Below are 25,608 nucleotides of genomic sequence, written 5' to 3' on the forward strand. Positions count from 1 at the left end.
GTACGGACATGCACTGCTTAGTGAACTGATGCTAATAGCAGAGCTGCACAATCAAAAGATCAGGCCTTTAACTCTAAACGTCTCATCAGTGGGCCATTTTTCATTTTGAATAACAACACTACTCTGAGTGCCTCTTCAATGCGTGCGCATAAGCTTTAATTGGCTCATTAAAGAAACAATATGTTACCATTTGAAAGTCAGATACCACCGTGATAACCATTCAAATAGCAAGCACGTTTGATGATGAAGAATAGTATCGCAGTTGTTGCCATGGCTACACTACGTAGAGTAGGTCTAAAATACTGGTTTACCACCCAGCGTTACGCAAATTATGTGGTTACGAGTTGCGTGACGTCGCACACTAAAATGATCAAACATTGTATTTTATACGCGCTATAACTCACTAGTTTTGCAACGAAGCTAACTTGCTACGCATGCTAACTGACTTGCTGTCATGGTAAAGTCAAAGCATTTTTTTTAGTTAGCTTTTCTACTTCATAAATGCACTGTCTGTTTTTATTCATCACTGCGGCTTGCGCATCAACGTTCAACTGTATGGGAAGCCCTTGAGCAAAAAAAAAAAAGTTGATTTGATACAGTTGCTTTAAATAGCAACATTTGTCAGTATTTCGCTTCTAAAAGGCATTTCTTTTTAATAGAATGGTTTCTTTCTTGAGAGCGTCAAGCTCCGCTGTTGTCGACATTTTTAGGCTTGATAAAGATCTGTATTCCGTTTTCTTCCCCCGACAATGTCTGAGAGTTTGCGGTCCTAAGTAAGAGGTTTGTGGCCCGCTGTGATGCTTCTCCACCTTTGAGCAGTTTCCCATCGTCGACACAAAGACCAGCTCTGTGGCTTGAAGTCAGCCGGTGCATCGGCTGACGGGATAAAAGTAGCGGCGTGAATGTGTGTTTGACAGCCACTAATGTGCTTTTACAAGTAGCCAGGAGGAATTTACACCAGAATATCTGGAGATATGTGTGTGGAATGGGGGGATGCGGAATCTGGAGGGCACATGAAATTGAAATCTATCAAACAGACTGGAAGCAAAATGCAACCACCAACAAATCAGATTATAAATATGGACTGAAGTTGGGAGTGTTCTCATTTTAGACAGATATTTTGAAGGTTGTTTGAAGTGAGGAGGACATATCCTGATAATTTGGACATGTTGGGGCATTTTGCCTTCTTTTCTGTCAAATGAAGCAAAGGCTCGATGATTACTACTTACCGTTGCTCGGAGTCACATGAAATAGTTTGCTGAGCTATAATAGTAGTGTAGTGTGTGGCGTGTTTAAGATTGATTTTTTTATTTCCTCCCAGATCTGCTCGGTTATCAGTCTTTTTGACAACCATTCTGAATTTCATCCGGCAGCAGGACTTGATGTTGATAATTTGGCGGACTAGTGCCGGCCGGCGGATTTGAAAGAGGAAGGGCTGCGACACAGTTGGAGTGGTCACGGACGATTTCAAACATTGATAATCAAAGAGGCTCCTTTCATTCCCTTTAAAGTGACGCGCGAGAGGTGCACGAGCGTCTTGACATGGCAGAAGCACATCTGTGCCTGCTTGAGACCGCCCCCACCCCAGAATATTCACGTGCCCCCATTCTATGATTTAAAGAATATCATAAAGCTGAAAATAATCATAATAATAAGAATAGGTTTAATGAACTGATAAGTAAAAAGTTAGCCCAGCTCCTACTCCTTCATGTTTTCTGTGTTGTCCGCCATATAGCTGCTCCGTGGTTCCGTACTGTTCCTCAAAGGTCAATTTTCGGACTATGCCAGACTTCTGGTTTCGAGTGAAGGGACTCATGATTGTTGGTGGAAATAGTGTTTTTTTTTTTTTTTTTTTACAGTGTTGTACATCTCAAGTACATCACACACCACAAAACCCGAATCAACACACGTGACCTTTTTTTCCTCATGTGTGGGGATTCTCATCTTTTGAAATTCTGGTACAGAAATCGGTGTGAGTGTCTGCCCCTCCGCTTAAGTTTTCAACAGTTGTCAATAATCCCAAAGAGGCCAGGAACACGAGCAGCATTTCAAACAGCTCCCATGTCCTCTGTTATTTCTCTTTGATGATGGGGAAACAATTTGTCAAATGAAAGCTGGAGGTCTTCAAAGTTTTTCCTTCTCAGGAAGTGTGCGAGTGAGTGTCGTGTGATCCGTGGAAGGGCACAAGACAAAATGAAAGGATTTAGTTTTAGATCAAAAAAAGTCAGGCAGGAAGAGGCTTGCAGTGAAGGTTAACCGGGCATTAACCTTCCCAAGACCACAACAAAGTGCCACAGTCGGCCTTCTTCAATTAAACGTTGGACCCATTGACCTCTGACCTCCGAAATGCAGAGCGTGAACATTGGTCTCCATGTCGAGAAAAATTGGAACGACGGGAGATGGACCCATTCACTTTGAACAAACATTTTAAAAACATGAAAAGGTGTGCTATTTGCTTTTTATTATTTTTTTTTATTTTTTTTTTATTTATATTTATTTATTAAAAAAATATTACAAAGGAAATGAAAAAGAAAAGTATTAAAAATGACATGAAAGTGAATATGTTATGGAAAAAGTATTTCAAAATTAAAAGAAAATACTCCATATATTTTAAAAATGTCAATGATAAAAGCGTTAAATTGTGGAAAAAAGTACGAATGAAATAAAAACATCTCAGTAAATTGCAAACAAATTTCAGAAAATCAAAATATTTTAAAAGTAAAAAAATTCAAAAGTTTTTAAAATGACCTTAAACAAATGACATAGATTTATAAAATAAACTCAACTTAATTCAAAGTGCTTTCTCAACATTTCAAAACATTAAAATTAGCAAAAAAGAGATATGAATTTGTCATTGTTTCCCTGAATTTTAATGACTCACACAACTGAAAATGATTTTTTCCGTCATTGAAATCCATAATAAGCCAATTCGATTCGCAAATAGGAGTGTCCAGTGGTTAAAAGTTTAACAAAATACAATCCATCTCGAAACGTCTCATAAGCTCTTCCTTTCCTGAAGACGTGTTATCCTGTTCTGATAAAAGCACCGCTCTGGCTCTCCATTTGTTCAAATCTAAACAAAAGGCCCTTGCAGGTGCCAATCTCCGCACAGGATGTTGACTGAGCCCGCATCCGTTTGACGTTAGAGACACGACTTCTCTGTATTCTCCGCAAAAGAGGACGACTCGCAAAGTTCACAATTACAAGAACTTGGAAAAAGATCCAACTCTACAAAACGAAAGCTAGGCAGAGAAAAAGTATTTTCTGTCGTCTTCACACGTCAGCCACTGAGATGTGAAGCAGATGTTAGCGCCGAGTCGTCTGGGACAACGCTCGGCTTTGTTCTCCACCTTAGATAACGCCACGCCACACACGCTATCTCCTCAGCCGGGCGGGTCCAATGTTTTGTCTTCTAAAGATGTTTAGTTAAGCTCCCGGTGAAGTATGACCGAGCCGCACGTCACCGTCACCCCGTTAAAAAGACACGGCAAGTATGTGTTTACCATCACATCCTCATAGATCTTCCGCTGGAACGCTGGCCAGCACTTCATTTCACTTCACAAAGCCTGTTTCTGGACTGAGAGCTGCGAGGGAGGATTAGGTCTGCTGGTCATGCAGAATCTGGATTTCAGTTCCACAAGAGCAGTTTATCCGGTCGTCTGGAAGTTTGTGTGGTGTTTTGCCCAAGAGACGCTGGACATGTTCTTCAAATGTGTTTGTCGACAAATCCCAGCGACTACTCCATTTCTGGGGCCCTGATGGGTTAGATTTCAAAAAGTTCTTCCACAATGACATGAAGCATGATAATGTTGACCGAGCATGCGGCCTGCGACCACACTCTGAGGGCCCTCAATTTTTTTTTTTTTTTTTTTTTTCAGAAACCCCAAACATTCAGCATTCATTTGTTGCACAAAACGCGTGGTAAATGATGGGGAGGAAAAAAATATTTAAAAAAAATAGGTTTTTTTAAAGTCACAAATATGCAAATTTGCCGGTCTCGAACGGCAAATATGCATCAACTGTAACTTTAAGTTTTAATATCACCACTAGTTGTCAGAAATGGCTTTGTTTGCACTTTTCATGCCCTAAACTACGTGAATAGGCCTAATATTTTTTTGCCAATTTAGAATGATATGCAGGACAAATATAGTATCTCACTAATACTAAAATTTTAAGTGAGTGTATTTAGGTGAAAAAAATGAGTTCTTGCATTGAATGTTAGTATTCTGTTCAATGGTTTTATGCCCTCCTTGAAAGGTATTTTTTTTTTGCACTGGTAAAAGTACAGTATGCGATTATTTTGTTATTTGTTTCACACCCTTTGTTGTTGGATTAAGTGGATCTTATATACATGATATTCAGAGCCCATATTTTTCTCATCTGCAGCATTTTTGGTCCATGTTTGTTGTTTGACCTTTAAGCTCATTTTTCTTTCTCATTTAGTTCAGTGTCACAAGATCAGCCTTTATATTTCCACAGGTCACTTTGAAGTAACTTTATTGTTCTGAAAGCCATTTTACTGTGGAAAGGGATGCTCGTATATCAAGAGTCACGCTATGCTGACAAACTGAGACATGCGCTGCACATCGAGAGTGTTTGTGTTTGTGTGTGTGTGTGTGTGATGAATCCCACTTGCTTGATGGTGTGTCGGGGCTAAATGACACGTGTGCTGGTCAGGTCATAAATGTGACCGCTGAGGCCTGGTGTGTTTAAGACGACCAGCTGAATGCAGCATGAGATGACATATTTCAGTAGTCTCATTCAAAAAGCCAAACGCAAATAATGTACATTGCAAATTCACTCCTAGCTTTTCCACTCACCATATACAACTTTCTTAGATAATGTCGCCATTTGCGGAGACAGAAGCAAAGGTTGTTAATCAGCGGGTCAATTCAATCCACTGATATTAGCTCTTTTAAAAGTTAATGTGGACAAACGGGAAAAAAACAAAACAGCAATCGCTCGATTTTTGCAGATAGTTTTTTTATTTTCTAAGGCCGTCATTAAAACCAAAGATAGATTCAAAAATGAGCTTTCCCCCAAAAAGTCGGCCACTTTTTTTTTTGCTGAATACTTATGTTGTAAATTTAAACACCTACGAGACAAACTAATGTAAATCAGTCCAAAATTCATACATGACCAAAAAATATTTTTTATTATTTTATTATATTTATTAATTATCTTTTGGCAGAATTTTATAGGAATAGGTGTCAGACTATTAAAAATCACATTTTCTCTAGCCCTTGTCCAGATATTTGTTTAAAAAAATAGGGAGTAAAAGTAAACATTTGTCAGAAAAATATTCAAGTCCAAATACTTACAGCAGTGAAGTATTTGTACTTGATTACTTCCCACAAATGTGTGTGCGTGCGTGTGCTGACAACCTGTTGGACGAGTTACTCTCTACTTTCCTTTGAGCGTGATGACACGACTCGTTGGCTTTGAGGGGCATTCATCTTTTTTCTTAATGAATTCTCTCTCAGATTGGATCGCGGCTTTATGAAATGTCAGCCATTTGCATCCAGGAAGAAAAAAGGCTTCTGGTACATTTCTGTCTTCTTTATTCCCAATCATATCCTTTATCATTTTGGCAGATGTTTTTTTTTTTTTCTAATCAGGGATTTTAAATGTGAATCAGGCTCAACAAAACACTGAGATTGGATTTGCGGGAGAATATTGAATGCGGCTGCTGAAAGCAATTTGAGAAGGTGTTTACTCATCATACAATGAAGCCTTTTTTCATTCGCATTTGTTATGAGACGGCTAATCTTTTTAGTTTTTTAATTCGGTATCATTTTCTGTCCTTTCCGGGGATTCGTCCAATCATACACATAATGTGCCGCAAGCCAGATCAAATGAATAAAAGCACAAAACAGCCAATTCATTTTTTTTTTTTTTGTGAACAAACCAACCACATTTTTGGGTTATTTTACAGGTTATTCATTTGGGTGCCTGTCTACCCAATTTGGGTTACTTTTGACCCAGCTGTTTTAGAGTGATTGGAGTATTTTGTAAAAAAGAAAAAAAGTATGTGTCTCGTTAACATGCCTCGTTGTTTATTATCCTCCCATCGCTGTCGTAGCGGGAGTCATGTTGTCTCTCACCTGTTACACGCTGCGCTGTCAATTTGTGATTCGTCTTCTGTTTAGTGACCCCCGTCTGTTTCCACTGGGTGTCAATCTTATTAGCACATCTTCTGGTTGCAACCAGCCACTTCACTTTCTTTTATCAGAATTGCAAAGAAGATACAAAGAAACAATCAGCAATCAATTTGACAAACAAATGTCAGTAAAAACCAGAAATTGGATATTATTCCCACCATGATGCCAATCCCTGATCTGAAAACGGCAGTTGGTTTGTTCAAAGAAATCGGATCATTTGGATGAGAAAAAGTGGATAGGAGCTGTTTGGCAATGGGTAGCAGCAAACTTAGTAATGTGATGAAAAGGCAAAAAAGTATTGAAATCTCCTTTCCCTTCAGAGAAGTCTTGGGTTATTTTCCCTTCCTTTCATTAAAACATTCCATCCGGTTTCAATGAAGCTGCTCATCACACTCATCTCTTCGGTGATGGCATGGATTGGTTTCTGGGCGAACCTTCACCGGGTCCTTTTATCTTTATTTACCAACAGTAGCTTCAAGAATATTGCATATTCACAGTTGAACTATCGAATGGATGCCAGAAAGATGGAGACATGGCCATGGAGCCGTATTCTGCAAAATGCGGAAGAAGATCCAATCTGAACAAATTGGTTCCGACTGTCTAGGCCAGGGGTGGGCAAACTTTTTGATTGGCGGGCCACAATGGTTTCTAAAATTTGACAGAGGGACCAGGAGCAGATGGAGTGTTTTGGTAACCTCACCTCATCGGAGAAAAAAAAATACATTTAATTTTATATGAAAGTGAACAAAAGCATTACAACAAAATATGTCTTTGAAAAACCACAGTATTTGGAAAATAAAACATTAACAAGGTTTATTCATTTCATTTATTTCAAGTTCGGCGGGCCGGATTAAAACGTTTAACGGGCCGCATGTGGGCCTCGGGCCATATTTTGCCCACGACTGCTCTAGGCCAAGTCCACACAGGAAGGCGGCTCTGACACAGTGATACATTGGCCTCGCTCAAGTTAGCTGTAGAATTAATTTTGCCAAACAGGCCTAATCTTACATCGTTACGTCATAGCAGGTGAACGTTGTAGTTTTTGGTTCGTGTGCTCCAATTGCATCTCAATGTGTGAATATCCTCTCTCTGCAGGTGTGATCCGTGAAAGCTACCAGAAGGGTCGCGACCAGCTGATTCCCGTCACCCTGTTGGCTATCGCCGTCATCCTGGCGTTCGCCATGGGGGCCATGTTCTCTGGCATTATCGTTTACTGCGTTTGTGACCATCGGCGGCGAGACTTGGACCTCCCTGGACGCAAGGACAAGGACAACCATCACCTCCACTCGCGCCGGGGCTCCATGAACAGCGTGACCAAACTGACGGGTCTGTTCGAGACACAGGCCAAAGATGGCCGACCCGAGGCCATACTCACGCCGTTGATGCACAACGGGCGACTGACGACCAACGGGAAGATGCTGATCAAAGCCGACCAGCACCACCTCGACCTCACGGCTCTGCCGACGCCCGAGTCCACCCCCATGCAGCCGCGCCGCAAGCCCAGCCGGGGGAGCCGCGAGTGGGAGCGCAACCAGAACCTCATAAACGCTTGCACCAAGGACATGGCGCCCATCGGCTCCCCCGTCATCTCGGACCTGCCCCTGAGGGCGTCCCCGGGACACATCCCCAGCGTGGTGGTGTTGCCTCTGCCGCAGCACCAGCACCAGCTCCCTCCTCACCTGCAGCAATCCTACCAGCACGAGTACGTCGAGCAGCCGCACCCCAGCGACCTCGGTATGGGCCTCATGGACGACCAGGGCGCCACTCTGGAGTACAAGACGGTCAAGAACCCCCACCACAATCTCACCATGGTGGATCCAGACGGGGTGCTTCCGCCCCGTGTGCCCCAACGAGAGGCTTCGCTCACCGCCCCCCCGGCGGTCCCGCAGATGGGCAAACGCCTGGAGGTGCACTCGTCCGTCTACGGCCTCCGGAAAGGTTCGCCGTCCTCCGCCTCGGGCTCGTCCGGCCTCAAGAAGCACAACACTAATTCGTCCAACTCCTCCCACTTGGCGAGGCACCAGAGCTTCAACCGCGTGGAGACGCCGCCCCCCGCACCTCAGCGGGTGGACTCCATACAAATGACAGCACAGGGCATATCTCTCTCGCGGCAGCCAGCCATGAGCTCGTACGGTTCGCTGCCCCGTGGAGGCGTTAAGCATCTCAAGCCCGACGTCCCCCCAAAACCGTCCATCGTGTCGCTCTCCACAAAGGTGAAGTCTAGCGATGGCTGCACATAGTCTAATGGAGGTCATATGGACTACATGATCAGTTCTTGGTTGGGTGTACAGTCCAGTTGGTAATGCAACACAGTTCTTTTTTTAAGAAGACACTTGCTTTTATACAAACATGTAAATAACATCCAAGCAGGGGAACGCTTGCTACTGAGACAAAAAAGGACCCCGATGATTTGATCTGTGTAGCAGGGAGAAGTGGGGGCTTTCTTGATCTCTACAAGGACAAAATGGATTCAAGTGGGCAAGGAGGGGCCGGGGTTCTTTTGGGTGTACAGTATGTTGAGGTCCAGCTGACCAGGAGACTGAAGAGACAAGTCAGCTTGCCTGTCGGAATACTGTGAAAAGCCTCCAAGTGTTACCGCAATCAAGTCGCCGCCTGGACGGGCCTGGACCGGAAAAATCCTCCCGTTTCACTGAACAACACTTGACTGTTAATACTAATAGCTTGTTGTATTTATTTTTTATGAAGTGCTTTTGAAGAGAAACAAAGACATTTTAGGTTCAACAAAGCGAGAGGGCAGAGGATCTTTTTAATATGAATTAATCAAGTGTGATTTCAAGAACACCACCAACAACACATATTTAAAGTCATTAAACTGGAGCCAGTAGATTTTTTTTTTTTTTTCATAATGACTTATGTTGAGAATGAGAAAATATTTATTTACAGTGTGCCACAATGGACTGTCGCAGACCATTCTAATTCAAAAGGAATATTTCCCCTTTTCACTCCTCTAATCAGCACTGTGGGTTTGTGTGTGCGTGTGTGTGAGAGCGAGTCAGTAAGTAATGTTGCGTGAGAAAAAAACTTTCTTTTCAAGCCCTCCCCACATGTAAATTTGTGCCTTACACCCTAAAGTCGTGACAATGTTTTCTTCGATAGCTGTTAACTTGTAGTGTTTATAATTTTTGTTTTTTCTTACATCATGTTGCCCTAATTTGATAAAAATGCAATTAAAGAATGTAGGTGTTATCTTTGTAATTCTCCTCCCCCTACACATGTACGCACACACACGCACACACATTTATGTTGTCGACTGTGCCATGACTGAGCGTTTCTGTTGTGTGTCCCTTGAGATGTTTTCATTGTTGAGTGTTTTCCCCATTTTTGTGTTTTCTACAATTGTACTTTTCTTGCGGTACGCCATACCACAAAGGAAGGCGGTGGCACGACCAAATGACTGAAACTTTTGTACGCGGGTGCGCCGCTAGCGGTTAGCATTGCGTTAGCAACCAGAGCTAACCTGGTAGTCACACCAAAAGGTGCATCTTGGCTTCTTGCGTCGCATTGAACAGGCTGGTTCCTGTGAAGGCAGGATAAAAAAAAATACATGAACTAAAAATAATAAAGCGCCCCATTTTATAAGGCGAGTTTGTAGTCCAGCGTTAACTAATGTTAGCTTTAATTTGTGAGGACACATCCCCACACTTAAATCAACAAAGCACTCTTTTAGTGTTGTTTGTGTAGATAGGTGAACATTTATTGAATATTTGTTTTTTCATTTCTTGGTGGAAGGAAGCCAACTTTGTCTCAAACTACAGCCGACTTGAGAAATACAGGATTTGGGACTAGAAATGCTGCGTTCAAGGCTGCTGGGACTGGGCTAAGCTATTCAATGGTTTGTTTGTTTTCTGATCATTTAAAAATGCATTTGACCAAACAATTTATTTGTGATTTTCTGACAAACATTGTTCCCCAAAATCTGCTGGGATCAACTAAGCTGCATCTCAACTAATGACCGTAATGAGGACAGTTTGGAGTCTTATCTGAAATATCCAACCTCCCAGTTTTCCTGAATGCAGCATGCTTCAGCTTTGCAGGTTCCTGTTTCCCACTAACACAAACCAAGTCCAAAATGTCACACGCAGAATGTGACAACAAGAGAATATGTTCTATTGTGCACATTCTGTGTAAATGGTTGAATCTAGTTTAAAATCCAATTCGTGCAAGTGTGTAAGGCTGGCCAGTGAGGTTCTTCGGTGTGTGTGTGCCTTCCTTGACGTCTCTCACCCATCCCTTGATAACACGTGACGCGACCAGACGATGACGTGACCTTTGTAATCTTGTAAGATATTGTGACGTCACACGTTTTTTGCCCTGTTCTCGCCACCTCCTTAACATCTGATTCACAGCTTAATGTATGTTGTAAAGGAATAAAAAAAACACTTTAATTTAATGCAAAATGTAATTTAAAAAAAGAAGAAAAAAAGAAAATAAAATTCTTGTCATGAAGTCCTTGACTTTTTCTCTCTCTTTCTCTCTCTTGTGCTTTTTTGAGCTCATGTTCATATATATAAATGTAAATTGTATTTTATATATATATATATATATATAAAATACAATTTATTTTTGTTATTTTTTTTTAAGATGGCATACGATTTATTGATGATCTCAAACTGAGGCAGCGTTAAGGATAAACTAGCTGCTTAACATACTGTACACTTGCTTTCTTTTCAGATCAAAGGAATCCATGAAAAGAAATGCCACTTCGGATTTTTAGCCTTTTAAAGGGGATTTATGAAATGGAAAGAATTGGGACAGTTGGGCAGCCTTTTGCTTGACAAACTAAAGATTGAAATCTTGTTCTGGAGGAATCAATATCACATTAGAGTTAGAAAATTATCATACAAATACGCATTTATCAGAATTGTAAAATAATACTCAATTCAATTTTTATTATTTTTATTTGAGTTTTTTTTTTATTTCACTATATACAAGTAGTTTAATGCATTTATTTGTTTATTGCTTAAGTTTTTTTTTATCATCTTACTGTTTATTTAATCATTTTTAAGTATTATCATACTTGTACGCTTTGTTGGTGCTGGCAATCCGCGTTAGAGCTAAAGCTAGTAGGCTAGATGGCTACCAATTACCTATCGATCAAGGTAAGTATTTAAAAAAAAAAATCGATTTGCTTCATCGCCAGCAAGTCAAAGACACAAATCTATTGAGTTAACCTTGTGAGTGGGGTTGTGTTTCCATGACGAACACTCGCGATCTACAATCATCCTTCTGCATAACAGTGCAATTAGTCAGGGCACAGGGCTGCATATTAGAAGGCTAAATGGAGTGTGCAAATTGGAGAGGAATAGTTCTAAAAGAGGATGATATTGCCATTTAAATGTGAAACATTTAAACATGTTATACGTACGTTGTTATATGGAAAATGTAGTCGCTGTTCAATAATTACAATGACGTTTGTGCTTCAGGGAAACAAACGTTCGGTGAATAGCAGCTCCCGTTAAAACGGAGGCATACTCCTGTGTTGACGCTTTGACAGGAAGTGTGTGGTGTTGTTTTGTCAGGTTGTTTGACACTGTGGAGGTGAGTCACAGCGGTAACACACAACACACACCGATCAGATGGCGCAGCTAATGAGGCCTGCCTGTCGCTCTCCTTGTTTTGTTGCCTGGTGCGGTCTCCACAGGGACAGAAATGAATCTTGAGATCAAGATTTTAATCATAACTTGACAAGAAGTTTCCAAGTCTGGAAAAAAATGAGCCCCAACACGAAGAGCATCTTAGTGTATCATCACTCATCCAGAGTAGAACGCGTACAGTTTATTAACTGAGAGAGAGTGACGTGCTTCCTGTCCGAGCAAAAAAAAAAGTCATTGATTAGCGGTGGCTTTGGTCTTTCTTGTGTAAATCCATAAAGATAATATGACCCGACATCACGAATGGACATTCTGAACCCGTGAGCAGCTACACGGGGCATTCTGCCAGATGGCCGACAGTCCCCGCGGCCTCACTCACTGCTTGGCCCGGCACCGCAATCTGTGGTAACAACGAGCTTTTCCCGTTCGTGTGTTATTATCCCACCACTGATACTGTCTGGAGCCACCAGCGCTCAAATGGTACAAAGCCCATTTTCATTTTTTTATTCTCATAATATGGCTGATATGACGAGTAAAGCCAGAAATAAATGAAAAGTCATGAAAAGACATAACAGCAAAAGATCATTATCTGAAATGTCAGACAAAGGCTAGTGTCAACTCAAAATCCACACACACACCGTGGTCCTCTAATTAATGGTAGTCAATGGGCCTCTTAATGACCATTCCTGTTGGTTTGTCATTAATGTGTGCAAGTTCATGTGATTGTGCATCTGTTTTACAATCATTTAAGATCATATACTGCTTTTGAAAAATCCAAGAGACTAAATGTTTCATTTTCTGTAAAATAAACGCACTAAATGACAATATAGTGAAACCTTCAGATACAAGTTGATCGCCAGCATAGGAACAGAACTCATTCATACCGCCAGGACCTCCTGTATTATATTATATTACATTACGTTACATTATATTTTGTGTCATTTTAAACACCGCTTATCCTGTACTGGCTCGAGGGGGGTGCTGGAGCCAGTCCCAGCTGACTTTGGGCAGAAAGCAAACTTCAATCTCAACTGATTGCCAACCAATCGCAGGGCACACACACTGAGCAGGGATTGATTTGAATCACCATTATATTTTATTAATTACATTACATTACATTATATTATATTATATTATAATATAATTATATATAATTGGTAGCCATCTGGCCTACTAGCTATATATATAATAATATATATTATATTATATGTCATGACATACAGCTCTGAACAATATTCTGATGTATGAGTGTTTTCTTGTCACTGAAGCAGCTTATGCATCATTCAGCTGCACTGGGTTCAGCACAACTTATGTCAGCTAGATAGTGAGACTGTTGGGGGAAAAAAAGGAGAAAAAAAAACTCTCAACTGTGAAAAAGTGGCAAGAAGAGAAGTATACCTCCGAGACTTTTGATGGCAGAACGGGGAAGAAGACTGAATATAACAAACCACACGACGCCACACACACGTGCACACGCACGCGCACGCACACAAACGGTAAGACACAGGGTGAAGTATGCATGGGGCTTAAGAACCGCAAGTCCCTGGCAAGGGGATCAAAACAAGGCCCACGGGTGATGTTTGAGGGCAGCTCAGACGCGAGATGGAGGCCTGCTCTTCATCACGCGTTTGCATGCAAATGTGGACCTGCGCAAGCAATTTAGTGCTTGTACGGAACATATCCACGGGCATATAATACCTTCGGGGAGTGACCCAACCAAGTGGGGGGGATTACTTTTAAACTCCCATGCAATCATTTCCTACATCCCCCCCAAAAAAGAGACGATGGCATAAGGCTGGAAGATGTCATGAGTGAAGTGGATAATCCTGTCAAACTGAGTGTTTATGCCTGTGTGTGTGTGAAAACACCAAGATGTCAGTCAAGTTCATGCCATGATATCGTGTGACCTGCTTCTCCATGCAGATTTTGCTGAAAAATAACAACACATCCAATTATGTTCAACAACGATATTTTTAGTAAGCATGAGTTGTAAGGTTTGGCGTTAGAATCTCAGTTTTTCCTGTGTGGAGTTGCCATTTGGTTTCCTCTTCCTCCCACGTTCCCAAAACCTGCATTTTCGATTGATGTATTGAAAAGTGTGTCCAAAGTCTGTCTCGCTAATTTTTGGTAGAGTTTGAACTAATTTGTCAACAAGTTGACTTTATTATTCCTTATCGAGGTTATTATAGTTAATGTAAACTAACACAATAACAAAAACTAAAATTGGGCAAAAATGTATTTAATGAAATATAAAACAAGAACTGAAACTATATTTTACATTTATCAAACTTAGCTATGATTGTAATATACGAGAGGTATCAGGAGTCATTTTAAATCGATTTCTTTTGGTCGCACTGCAAGGTCAGACAGAAGAAACAGACATTGAAGAATTATAGTTCGCTTTACTTTAATACGCTATACTTGGTGTGACCATTTTTTTTTAAATCTTGCAATGACAAATATTCCACATGGCAAAACTAAAACAAATACTAAAACTAATGCAATCTAAACTAAGATGAAGCATTTTTGAAATAATAAAAATAAACAAACCCACTCCAAAACGTATTAAAACTGTCTGAAATTAAAAACAAAAGTCAAAATGAAATACAAACTAACTATTGTGCCAAATTTCTTAAGAAATGTTTTTGGTACGTTATCTCTCATTCAGCCAATTTACAGAGGGCTTTTGACTTTTGCTCATCTGCTGCCAGGGCCAGACTAATGTAAAAGCCCTCCCAAGTCCACATTGTTGTAACGAGAGAGGTATTAAATAGTGAAGTCACATGGAGTGTGACAGGAGGCTATCCAAAGTAAGACGTTCAAAGCAGTGCCACCCTTGGGGACACTTTTGTGTGAAAGGCGTCACTTTCTCGCTAATCCGTTGGCAACCTCCTGATGCTTCAAATATAACTATTTTAGTCACGTCCTTTTTAGAGGGGAGATTATTTAAATATGATTTTCCGTTGCATATTTATTTTGATTTAAAATTGCCCTTCTGGTGGCCTCCCTCACTGGCACTGAATCAAAATTAATTAAACTAATCAGTGACATGCTGATTAGTTTTATTTAAAGCACCTTTTTTGACATTATAAAATATAAGTTTAAAAAAAAAATCTAGATTTTATTTGATTATTTTTGGAAAATAACGCAATATTATGCACAAGGCACATAAACTTGATGGAGACGTCAGTGTTAGATAAAAGCAGATGTGTGCTTGTTTTGAAAGAATGCCCACAGATTTGTCCAAGACACACATGTGTCTCTATTTGTTGAAACAAATTTCCTAGCACCATGTGACATGCTGCCTGTTGAAGCACATCTGTTGAGGAAAGACACAGCGTCTGATAAAGGTTGCCGCAGACATCTCGCATGGGCTTGTCCAGGGCTGATGAAGCAACAACATGTCTCATATGAGTGCGATCACACCTGCATTTTGTCTCCGAGCCTTAAAGAACAACAACAACATCTTATCTTGTTTGGATCTTGACAGCTGATATGAGATGACACAAATTTAGGGACCGTTAAATCATTTTTTTTTTTTTAGGCCCATACAGCAAACTGACTGTGTCAACAATTAATATTTTTAATGTACTACTTGTTTTCCTAACCCTTTCTGCTGTGTAGTGTCGGATTTTGAGCAGATTGGATAACATTTATCCAAGATTGAGCTCAATATTTGGACCAAGCGTCTTGGGTTGAAGATTGAACTTCGGCGAGTTGAAGAGCAGCGATTTTCCATTTGTATACTGACGTTGAAATAAATTGAATGTTATACTATTAGTAAATATTGCTCTGTGGGTAACCCCGCTGATGTTGTACAGAGGAATTGTGGTTCAAATCCTTGTCAGGATGGACATCCCACTCATTTTTCGCCAGAAAGGGCCTCTGAGAGCTGGAGCCAATCCGAGGACCTCCTGGACTGGTTGAACTGTAAAACGTTTTTTTTAATTAACATTCTCTGACAGTGTCACTCAAGTCAGAAAGGTTTAACGTGCAGGAGTAGCAAATGCTGTTGCTGCTTAAAACCAGGCCATCTACTTCACAAAATAACAATTTCTTTGAAATTAACGAATCAGACAGAAGAATAGAAGCTATAAGAAATGTTAGAAGATGCTTGCTGAGTATCCGGCGCTTCACACCGCCTCATTTGCAAGAAATTACCAAGCTTTTCAGCATGACATGAATAAAAAGATTTTTTTTCCGCAGAAAGAGTTGCTACAAAGATTAAATAGCACTCAGTGATGTGGAAATTACTTACAAAAGAAGTGATATAATGTATGCAGTACTTTGCCGGATGACAATTCTGCACAAAAATGCAAAACGAATTCTCACCAAACTTTGTGGATAAGCGCAATGAAGAACTCATTACATACATTTTGACACGTCAATTTATTTTCACTGTTTATGTTACCATTGACTTTTTCCACAGTTACTCATTCCAAAAACATACAATGAAGACTTTGACTTTGTCCACAGGTGGACCTGTAAACATGAATGCGTGTTTGTCTCAATGTGCCTTTGCAATGGCCTGCCTGCGCTGGTGTGCATGCATGTAAAACGGTGGCCAATTATATTTCCCATCAGTGAAGGGGCAGCCAAGGATTTTTATTTACGGTCGAGTTGCGTTTTGGTGGTTTACTGTTCACTTAATGTGAAAATTATGCAGCGTGCCTAGAGTATTACATTGTAATATGTCGATATGTAGTCAGGACATTGAATGGATTGTGTTGTGCATGTGTGTATGTTTGTCCTCGAGACGGTGAGTAAAAATCATCAACACTGTGATTCACTGCCTGCCTGTTGGTCAAGGTCACTCACATTCACAAACCTACACACATTCGCGCACACACACACACACGTCCTTGAGTCCTTATAACAACAACTTCTCTGGCTTCAGTTTGATCACAGCCAGGAAAAGCAAACATGCTTGAGCTTGAAATGACTTCAAACTCATTTTGATGCACTGGCTTGTCATACAAAGAATGGCATCGCTGTCGTTGTCGTGACGACCACATATCACATGTAATTTAGGGGGCTATAATAAAAGAGAATCGCCTGAATTGGAATGTCATAGTGAGAGTCCCGTAAATGAACTTAATGAGATCACTAAAGAAGGAATAGGTACTTGTTTGAAACAGTGCAGCTTGTTGATGTTTGTCAGTTGTCTTGTTGCCATGGAAACAATAGCTCACCTTTAAGTACAACAATATCAGCCAGAACACCTCTCATGATAAAAATTTAGCATGTACATTCATACTCCCTAAAATAGGGGTTAATATTATGGAAAATTCTCTGCTCTTGACTTGATCAGACAGACTGAGTAGGATTCAGAGCCACTTTCAAGTGATGGCCAGATTCCCGCCTCCCGATGACATGCATTGAAACATCATCATGCCAAGGTGATATCATACAACACCCAAAAGCCCCCAAAAGGTGCGAGGGCCCAGTTATTGTGTCAAAACCAGAAGGTAAACAGAGTTTTTTTGTTTTGAATGATTTTTGAAAAAAATCATTAAAAAAAATACAGTTTTTGTGGAATGGGCTGCAACTGATTAATTTCATTACTACTTCTATTACTTACTTACTCCATTACTACTTTCAGTGGTGACATGTTATTTGAGATGAGTGCTTTGAGTTATAAGCATGGTCACAGAACAAAAACAACTTGTATCTTAAAGGACTACTGTATGTCTCAAAATGAGAAAATGAAAATCATGAAAAAAAGTTCCGAGCTATAAACGTGATGAAAGAAAAGCTCAAATTTCAGATATGTGTCATTTTCATTGGTGTCTCAAGTACGCAGATGGGTTCCACAAAACAAAACACCATCTTTGCACATGACATCTTTATGTTACTTCACTTCTATTAATGTTAAGCATAATGCTTGAGCATCAAATGATATTTTATACTGTAAGTGGGAAGCTGCTCTGATCCATCTGTTCTCCTCCTTAAATGTGCTGCGTGTTCACCAGATTCATGCAAGTGACTGAAGTTGTCATAGCAATAGTGGCATGGGGGGAAAAAAAAACACACCCAGAAATGAGCCAACATGAGTCCTCTGATGTGTCCATTAAGTACGGGGTCGTTCGCCAAGACTTTGTGGCGACTTTGGCTGAAACTTCCTCCAACACAAAATGGTCAGCTTGGAAGACTTCTTATTTTTGGTGGGATGCTCAAAGAGACTGAACCACACTTAAATAGTTTTGGTCAATGTGGAAAGTTCTAAAAATAAACAGTATTGTGCGTCACGTGGAAGCCTGCTTGCCTGTTTTCCTGCACGGCATGTTTGTGTCTTGAGCAGGACAACTCATGCCATTGAGGAGAAATGGTGGAGCGAGGTATTCCCTTGACACATAAAGAAGGGCTCGCACAAATATAAAGTCGTATTGTAACTGGCGGCACGGTCAAGTCAGAATCTACGACAGCGCTAATTGTCCTTTTCGGCACAAAACATAAAATCAATCACTCATCACGCGGAGAACGCTTTCAAAATGTGGTAAGACTTCAAACATGACATGCCTCAGTGTTGTTGTTTTTTGAGCAATACAATTCAAAAGGCTCAGCAACCATCTGTGAATGTGGGATGAAACGCTTTTGTAGACAACACAAACGTGATGAAGGTCAAAAGTCAATTAATCAATAACATTTGTGATATTTTTTGGTGCGAGTACATTTTTTTTTTTTTTTTTTAAACAGGGAAAAAATAACGTTTGCTGTATTTGAGGGAGTTGTTTACTTGGTCTAGGTAATTACTGTGCCTCCATTTTCAGTCATTGATGGTGTTGTTTGAAGAGCTCCTTTCCATGACGACGTAAAAGGTCATTTGAAAAATGATCACTCTTGCCGTGTCGTTCATTGTGTTCAGCTTGTGTCATGTTTTTGTTGAACAAGTTCAAGTTGGGGGGAATTGGACGACTGTTAACCATGTCCGCCTCACACTTGCAGAGGTTGTGGGTTTGATTCCAGCTCTGGCCTTCCTGTGTGGATTTTGCATGTGGTCTCCGTACTTGCGTGGGTTTTCTCCGGGAGCTCCCGTTTCCTCCAACATTCCAAAGACATGTACGGTCGATTGATTGAACACTCTAAATTGGACCATTGATTGTGAGAGAGGATGGTTGTTTGTGTTTGTGTGCCCTGCGATTGGCTGGCAACCATTCAGCAGAGCTGGGCACTTGACCCTTTATTGCCGGTCAGCATTTATAGTGACTCTCATGAGACTATGTAGCTGTACCTAATGAAGTGTCCAACAAATTCATATTACTCCAGTATGACAATGTCATGCGAGCATCTTTCCCACTCCGAGAGGATGTGCAACCATTATCTCCTCTTTCTCCCTCCTGACCTTCGTCAGACCAGCCCTGCATCACGTCCATCTTTTAGAGCTCACCAACAACCCCCAACACCCCCCAACTCTAATCTGTCCATCTTTATCCTCCTCCAACCCCATCGGCTCAGCTACCAACCTGTCACTTACACCTCCCAGCTATAACACACACACACACACACACGCACGCCTAGCCTTGCAGCTCTCTGCACGATAATCAGACGGGTCTTAGCTGCTGGTCTCCTCTGTGAAGGACTGAAAGCCTCAACAGTCGTGTCAAAGTGTGTATTTGGCAGTGTGTGGTGCTATCTCACAAAAGTCAACAAGTAAATAAAGTGAGAATTTCAGGTAAAAAATAGGCGGGTGGCATGGGTGATAAATCCATCCATCCATTTTCGATCACGCTCATCCTCGTTAGGGTCACAGGGGAGCTCCAGCCAATCCCAACTGACTTTTGGCAAGAGCCGGGCTACGCCCTTCAACTGATTGCAGCGGTGTCAATTCATTTGTGTATAAGAACACTTTGGGAAATGGTAGAAGAGTGTTTCCCGAGTTTGCCTGAGAATATTTCAGTCGCGTTAGCACGTGCTTCAACAGTGGATAAGAGACGAAAGTTTCAGCAGTAATTATGAGCATATTTCAGTCGTGTGGAAGAGTGTTTCAGTAGTGAGTGTGAGAGTAATTCAATCACGTATGAGACATTTTGATAGCGCTGAAGCAGTGTATATATATATATATATATATATATATATATAGTGTGTGAGAGTGTTTCAGTAGTATATGAGAGCAATTCACTCGCATTTGAGAATTGTTTGAAAGTGTTTCAGAGAATATTACCGCGAGTGTCGTATTTCAAGAGTGTGAACGGAAGATGACAGACTTTCAGTGGTGTATGAGAGTATTTCAGTCGAGTATATGAGAGCATTTCAGTCATAGCATTAATGATTAAATTGTGAGTGTGAGAGGTCATCCTGAATCATGTCCACAATGACCGCATTGATTTGCCGTCTGCACGCATGGAAATTGAAAGTGTACACAAGATTGGATGACATCTCCCACATAATACCTCACACATACGCATGTTCCTGAGAAAAGGTGTGAGATCAGCGCGTGAGGCAGGTTGCTGATGGTTCTTAATGCATTGTGTGGGATGCAGATTGAAAAGTCAGTGACGTCAATGGGGAGAAAGGCCCCATCCTAAAAAGCCCCCCCTACCCCCCCCCCCCCCAACAACATGTATGAACATACTGATGAAAAAAGGGGATGGAAATGAGCAGCAGTTTTTGTTTTCTGTGTGTGTGTGTTAAAATTCTAAGATTGCCCACATGAATATGAATGATGCGCCAACCTTCGTCTGATAGGACCTTAATATGCATGAGAGACGTGATGAATGGCTCCAATCTGCGCCATTATTGGACCAGTGCAAGCCGATTGTTCCACAATTTACGCCCACCCCCAAATGACGATTTGAATTCGATTTGGTTCCCCGTGCTTGACCTGGCCTTGTTGCACAGGGTGGGGAACGGGGTCGCACGTCTTGCGATAGGGGAGCATCCGTCACACTTGACGTGGAGTGTGGAACTCTGACCTCTGTGTGCTTTGTGAAAGTGGGGAAGTGCAGAGGACAATTTGACACTTGGTCAGCAAGGTGCGACGGGAGACGGGAGGCGGCAAATGTTCTGCAACGACCAACCATGTGTAAGTTTATGACTACTTGTACAACAAAATAGCCAATATCCATCCATTATCTTCGCCGCTTATCCTCACGAGGGTCGCGAGGGTGCTGCAAACTATGCCAGCTGTCTTCGGGCAGTCGGCCGAGTACACCCTGAACTGGTTGTCAGCCAATCGCAGAATAGCCCATATGTCTACTCTTAAAACTGTTGAGTTAATAAATAAGTCAAAAAGGGTAAAAAAGCTAACCCAGCACTCGATCCAAAAGAGACTCAGCCGATGCTGCATTATTCATGCGGCGCACATTCGGTTGGGGATTTGACCCAGCACGGGGAGTCAAGATTTTGATCCCACCAGGGGTAACAACTACCCATACAGATGAGTTAAAGCTCCCGAGAAATCGGTTACCACTTTATCAGTAAAGCTTACACAGCATTTTCTTAGTGAGGAATATTCTGCATTCACATCATGCTCAGATTTGGGGAGATTCATACTTTAGTCACATGGCAGGATTACAAGACATTAGCAACCCTAAAAAGAGTGTGACGGACTGTCAAATCATGTCTCTACCTCTCAACCCTATTGAGCATTTTTGAGGCATCCTCAAACCAAAGACGGAGAAGCAAGTTCTCGAATCGCCACCATCTAACATCAATAAAGAGAAGTGGAAGACAATTCCATTCCAACGTGAGCTCATGAACTTAATGGCCAAGACGGTTCAGACTCTATTGGAAAATAAAAATGACACTTGGGTACAACTGGACAGTTTCGCTTCGAGGTCGACTCACTTTTGTTGCAGTTTCGACATTATCTGTTTGGTATTGAGTGAAGGTGAATGGATGTTTGTCTCTAGGTGCCCTGAGATTTAGTGGTGACCTCTGACCCTAAGTCAACAGATATAGGCTCGAACACCCTCACTAACCTATGGATACACTGATGGATATATATGACACACACACAACACATAAAGGCAAAAACGGTGTGGACCTAACCCACCGACAGAAGAAAATCTTTTAGCTGATAAACATATCTAAGAATATATCCAGATTGAGGCGTTGCTGGCTCCTTGCAGACTAGGAAAAAAAAGCTTTTATCTCCAGTAGACATGAAATTCTTTTCTGACTAGACTCCAACAACAGAGGATCAAACAGGTGCAGAACATTCACAGAGAAGGGCACTTGACCCTTTTTTGCCAGTCAGTTCCAAGCCCTCCGGCCTTATTCATATAATTCATTGTCGGCCCCCGAACCCGAGTTCGGACCAGAACAAAGAGATCAGAACACATTACTTCAGGGCTAAAGGCTTTACACCCAGTCAGCCATAGAATAGACTTGAAAATGACGCCACTGCTCTATAAATCACTAAATAGTCAGGTCTTAAATACATTTGAAAAAAAATGCTAAGTGAATATAAACCCAGCTGGGTTCTCTGGTCAGCAGACTCGGGCCAATTAGTGGAGCCTAGAGTAAAAAGCAGACATGGTTGTGCTGAAAGCAAATGGAATAAGATGCCAACAAAAATTAAATCAGTCGTAACTTTACAGTTTTAAATGTCTAAAATTCTTCATTTTTATAAAAATATTTTCCCCTTTCTCTTTTTAATGTCTTGGATTCCTTTGCTTGTCAATACTTTAGTTTTTTTGGTATTTTTATTTATGTGATACATAGCTACCTTGTGTCTGAGATGCACTATATCAATAAAGCTGCCTTGCCTTGACGTTTATGAAAAGATTTTTTTTTTCTTGTTTGGAACCAGTTCAGCATTTCCAGCAATGTGAGATTTGTTGATTCATTGTTTTAACACGTGACCTGTGTTATCGTGGTCGTTGCATTCAACTTGAGAGGAGCCCATAGTAATTTCACAACGTGGAGATTGAATCGGCAATATTGTGGCAAAGGGGCGCTGAAAATGATGAGGTGCTTAGCAACTGTGTCCTCTGCCCCCCTCTCTCTCTCTCTCTCTCTCACACACACACGCACGCACACACACATATGTGTGAGAGCCCCTCCTCCATAATTGATGCAGTAGATAAGGCTCCTATTTTCCCCAGCTGTTCTCGGCCATCTCCTGGTCACCTTCTTTCTTTTCCTCTCCTCCGCCTGGCCTTTCATTGGAACCACTCATTTACATTCCCGACGGTGCCGCTCCATTTTAAGGTCCCTGCTCGGCTCTGGGTGGCGGTTACAGGTTCGATTTCGGCAATGCAAACCGCGAACCCTCGGACTTTTCTGTCATGTTTCAAATCTGAATTATCGGTTTCCTCCTTGTCCACAACGAAACATACAACACAGCTTGTAAAGAGGATCAAGCGGTGGCTAGACCGGCAGCATCCCTTTCCAGATGTGAAGTGTCACTGACTTGATTTAGAAGAAAAGCGAGCCTACCGAGAGAACAACTCAAATATTCACTTCAGACCTTGATGCTCACCTTGTGCTTTTCTTATTATATTGCACCATAGAGTGCAGGTGCGTTCAGTTATGCACCAACTTACCAGCGTAACTCCATTCATCACACCCGCCCTCTTTCGGGAATATTTTTAATACACATATTTTATGGGCTTGACTATCCATTTATTCATTCATAATAAATAAATCTTGCCAGAGAGAGCCCATCCGAGTCTGAAAGTGTGTGTGTGTGTTACATTAAGGCTTTAACACTTCTTTAAGTATTTACAGTGGAAGCTCAATTTAAAGCACCCGGAACCAAAGGACAGAAAAGAGTTTCCAGTCCGCTCAAAACGTACAGAACCTATCAAATTCTGGTGGTTGCACATGTTGACAGGGGCAACAGTTCCATCAAGGCAATGGAAAGTATGGACATTAGTTTAGCAGCTCAAATGTTATATCAGCGCCTTCATATACAGGGGCATGGTGGCAATTGGGAATTTTGGAAAAAATGTCAGGATTTTCCCGAACGGCTAGTCGGCATGATGAGCGCACTAATATTTCTGATTAGGCGAAAATGCTTTTTTCCTTACGTAGAGGCGCTCACTACAGAAGCTCAACATTAATATGTCAAAGCAACAATTATTATTTTTTTTAAAGTTTGTTTTTAAGATCTGTGCCTCTAGTTATGTTAGTATAAAGTACAAAATTACAGACTGATATTTTTCTCATGAAAAATAAAAGGACAATTTTTTAAAATAATTTTGGGAGGAGAAGCTGTAATGGATTGTGGCATGTCCGTTCATTTTAATGGGGAGAGATTATTAGGGACTCTAGTGAGTTTCGATATGAGTGGCCACAGCACAAATGAAACTCCTATCTATAAATATCCTCCCAAAAAAACCCACAGCTTCATTTCCAGCGGCCTTCCCTGTTGAATGTATTGTTGCCACCCTTACCGTTGTAAAAACAATATTGTGTACGTTGCCATGGGTACAGGTCCTTGCCCATCAGCAACCGAGAGCAATTTGGAGCAAATTAGAGGAGCGGAAATTATTCTATCATGACTTAATTGAGGATGAATAAAATGACATTAGAGATTGCCTGCGTGTTGAGAATGTCTACCAATTAATTTGCACAGGTTTATCTTTGTGAAAGCAGCTGTTTGAGGTGTTTGCTGGTTCAGAGGGATACTTTATAGCAGCGCTGGGTGGGCAGGGGTTTGTGAGGGGGGGGGGTGGTCCCTCGGTCCTTGGGGATGATGTGATCCCACCCAGCAGATGGTGAAAGACTCAGGACTGAGCGTCACGGGTGTCTCTGTGAAAACAAGCGAGCTCCAAGTAAAAACAGCAAAGCAGTGATGAATAAAACATGGAGCTGTGACTCCTATTTGACTCCTCCACGATGGTCTCACTGTGTTTTTTTTTTTCTCTTTCTATCGATAAAAGCCACACAATGTTGTTGACGCGAAAATCAGAGACGACACACGATCAGGTTTACATTCAGTGGATGCGTTACTCTGATCTTATGTGGCAAGACAACAAAAAGTCTATTTTGAGATGGTTGCTTTGACTCCACAATGAAACCTGCAAGCGCACGCAAGAGATGTTGATGTTGCACCAGGAGAACAACAGGATGACATTGGATTCTAATAATAGTTCTTCAATATTGAAAAAAAATAAAATAATTTTTCCCGTGAATACAGTGGATTGAAAAATGTCTTTGTGGCATATAGAATATATAGATTTAAAAAAAAAAAAAAGAGACTAAGAAAAATGACTTCATTTCATTCAATATCTTTTGAGTGGGATGTTCAGAATTAACCAACCGCGTTCATCATTTTCTGTTCAGCACACAGCAGTCAGTGTTTAAACTTCCTCTGATTGTCCTCAAATAAAGTGCAGATGTCCTCATAGGCTTTTACTGAAATCTTAAAGTTCCAAATTCTCTCCTGCTCGTCGAAGGTCCCATTTCCATCTTAAATTTTTTTAAAAAATAGCCCTAACGCAGGATTCTGCTACTTGTTCTTGAAGCAATGACTTTTGTTTATTTACTTTTCTAAATAGTGTTGTTTAGTTTAGTTTTGTTATTATTATTAAAAACATTCACGCATTGCTTCGTTCTGAATAACTCAGGTTCTTTTCTGGGCCATGAAATACCGAAGAAAAAAACTGTTGAGTTAAAGCTGGAGGATGCAGTAAATAAAAAAAATAAAATAAACCCGTCACATGTGTTAAAACTGTGTGACCTGACAGTAGATTTATTTATTAATTTATTTTTTATTCAAATGTTTTGGGGCAAATCACCCCTCTCTAGCACCATCTGCCTCAAAGTAAATATTTAATTATTATTTCCTTACTTGTCACAGTGTGACCAAAATTCGCCCATCAGAGACTGTAAAGATAGAAGGCGTGTCCATTTTCTCATGTCGACCGTAGCTGCATACAAACTCT

At 41.0% G+C, this 25,608-nt stretch overlaps 1 protein-coding gene across 5 annotated transcripts in view; it reads left to right on the top strand.

The window, feature by feature from the left end:
• sema6a (sema domain, transmembrane domain (TM), and cytoplasmic domain, (semaphorin) 6A) overlaps nt 1–10,628 on the top strand; it is a 129,033-nt gene extending 118,405 nt beyond the window's left edge. For all 5 annotated transcript variants that reach the window (XM_088294270.1, XM_088294260.1, XM_088294253.1 and 2 more), the window contains one exon: nt 7,257–10,628. In XM_088294270.1, the coding sequence (XP_088150396.1) occupies nt 7,257–8,401 (1,145 nt within the window). In that variant the 3' untranslated portion in view covers nt 8,402–10,628. The remainder of the gene's footprint in view (nt 1–7,256) is intronic.
• The last annotated feature ends 14,980 nt before the right edge of the window (nt 10,629–25,608 follow it).

This window comes from Idiotropiscis lumnitzeri, chromosome 1 (genome assembly GCF_059441095.1).
Source record: "Idiotropiscis lumnitzeri isolate Australia: NSW breed Sydney's pygmy pipehorse chromosome 1, RoL_Ilum_1.0, whole genome shotgun sequence".
Taxonomy (NCBI): Eukaryota; Metazoa; Chordata; class Actinopteri; order Syngnathiformes; family Syngnathidae; genus Idiotropiscis; species Idiotropiscis lumnitzeri.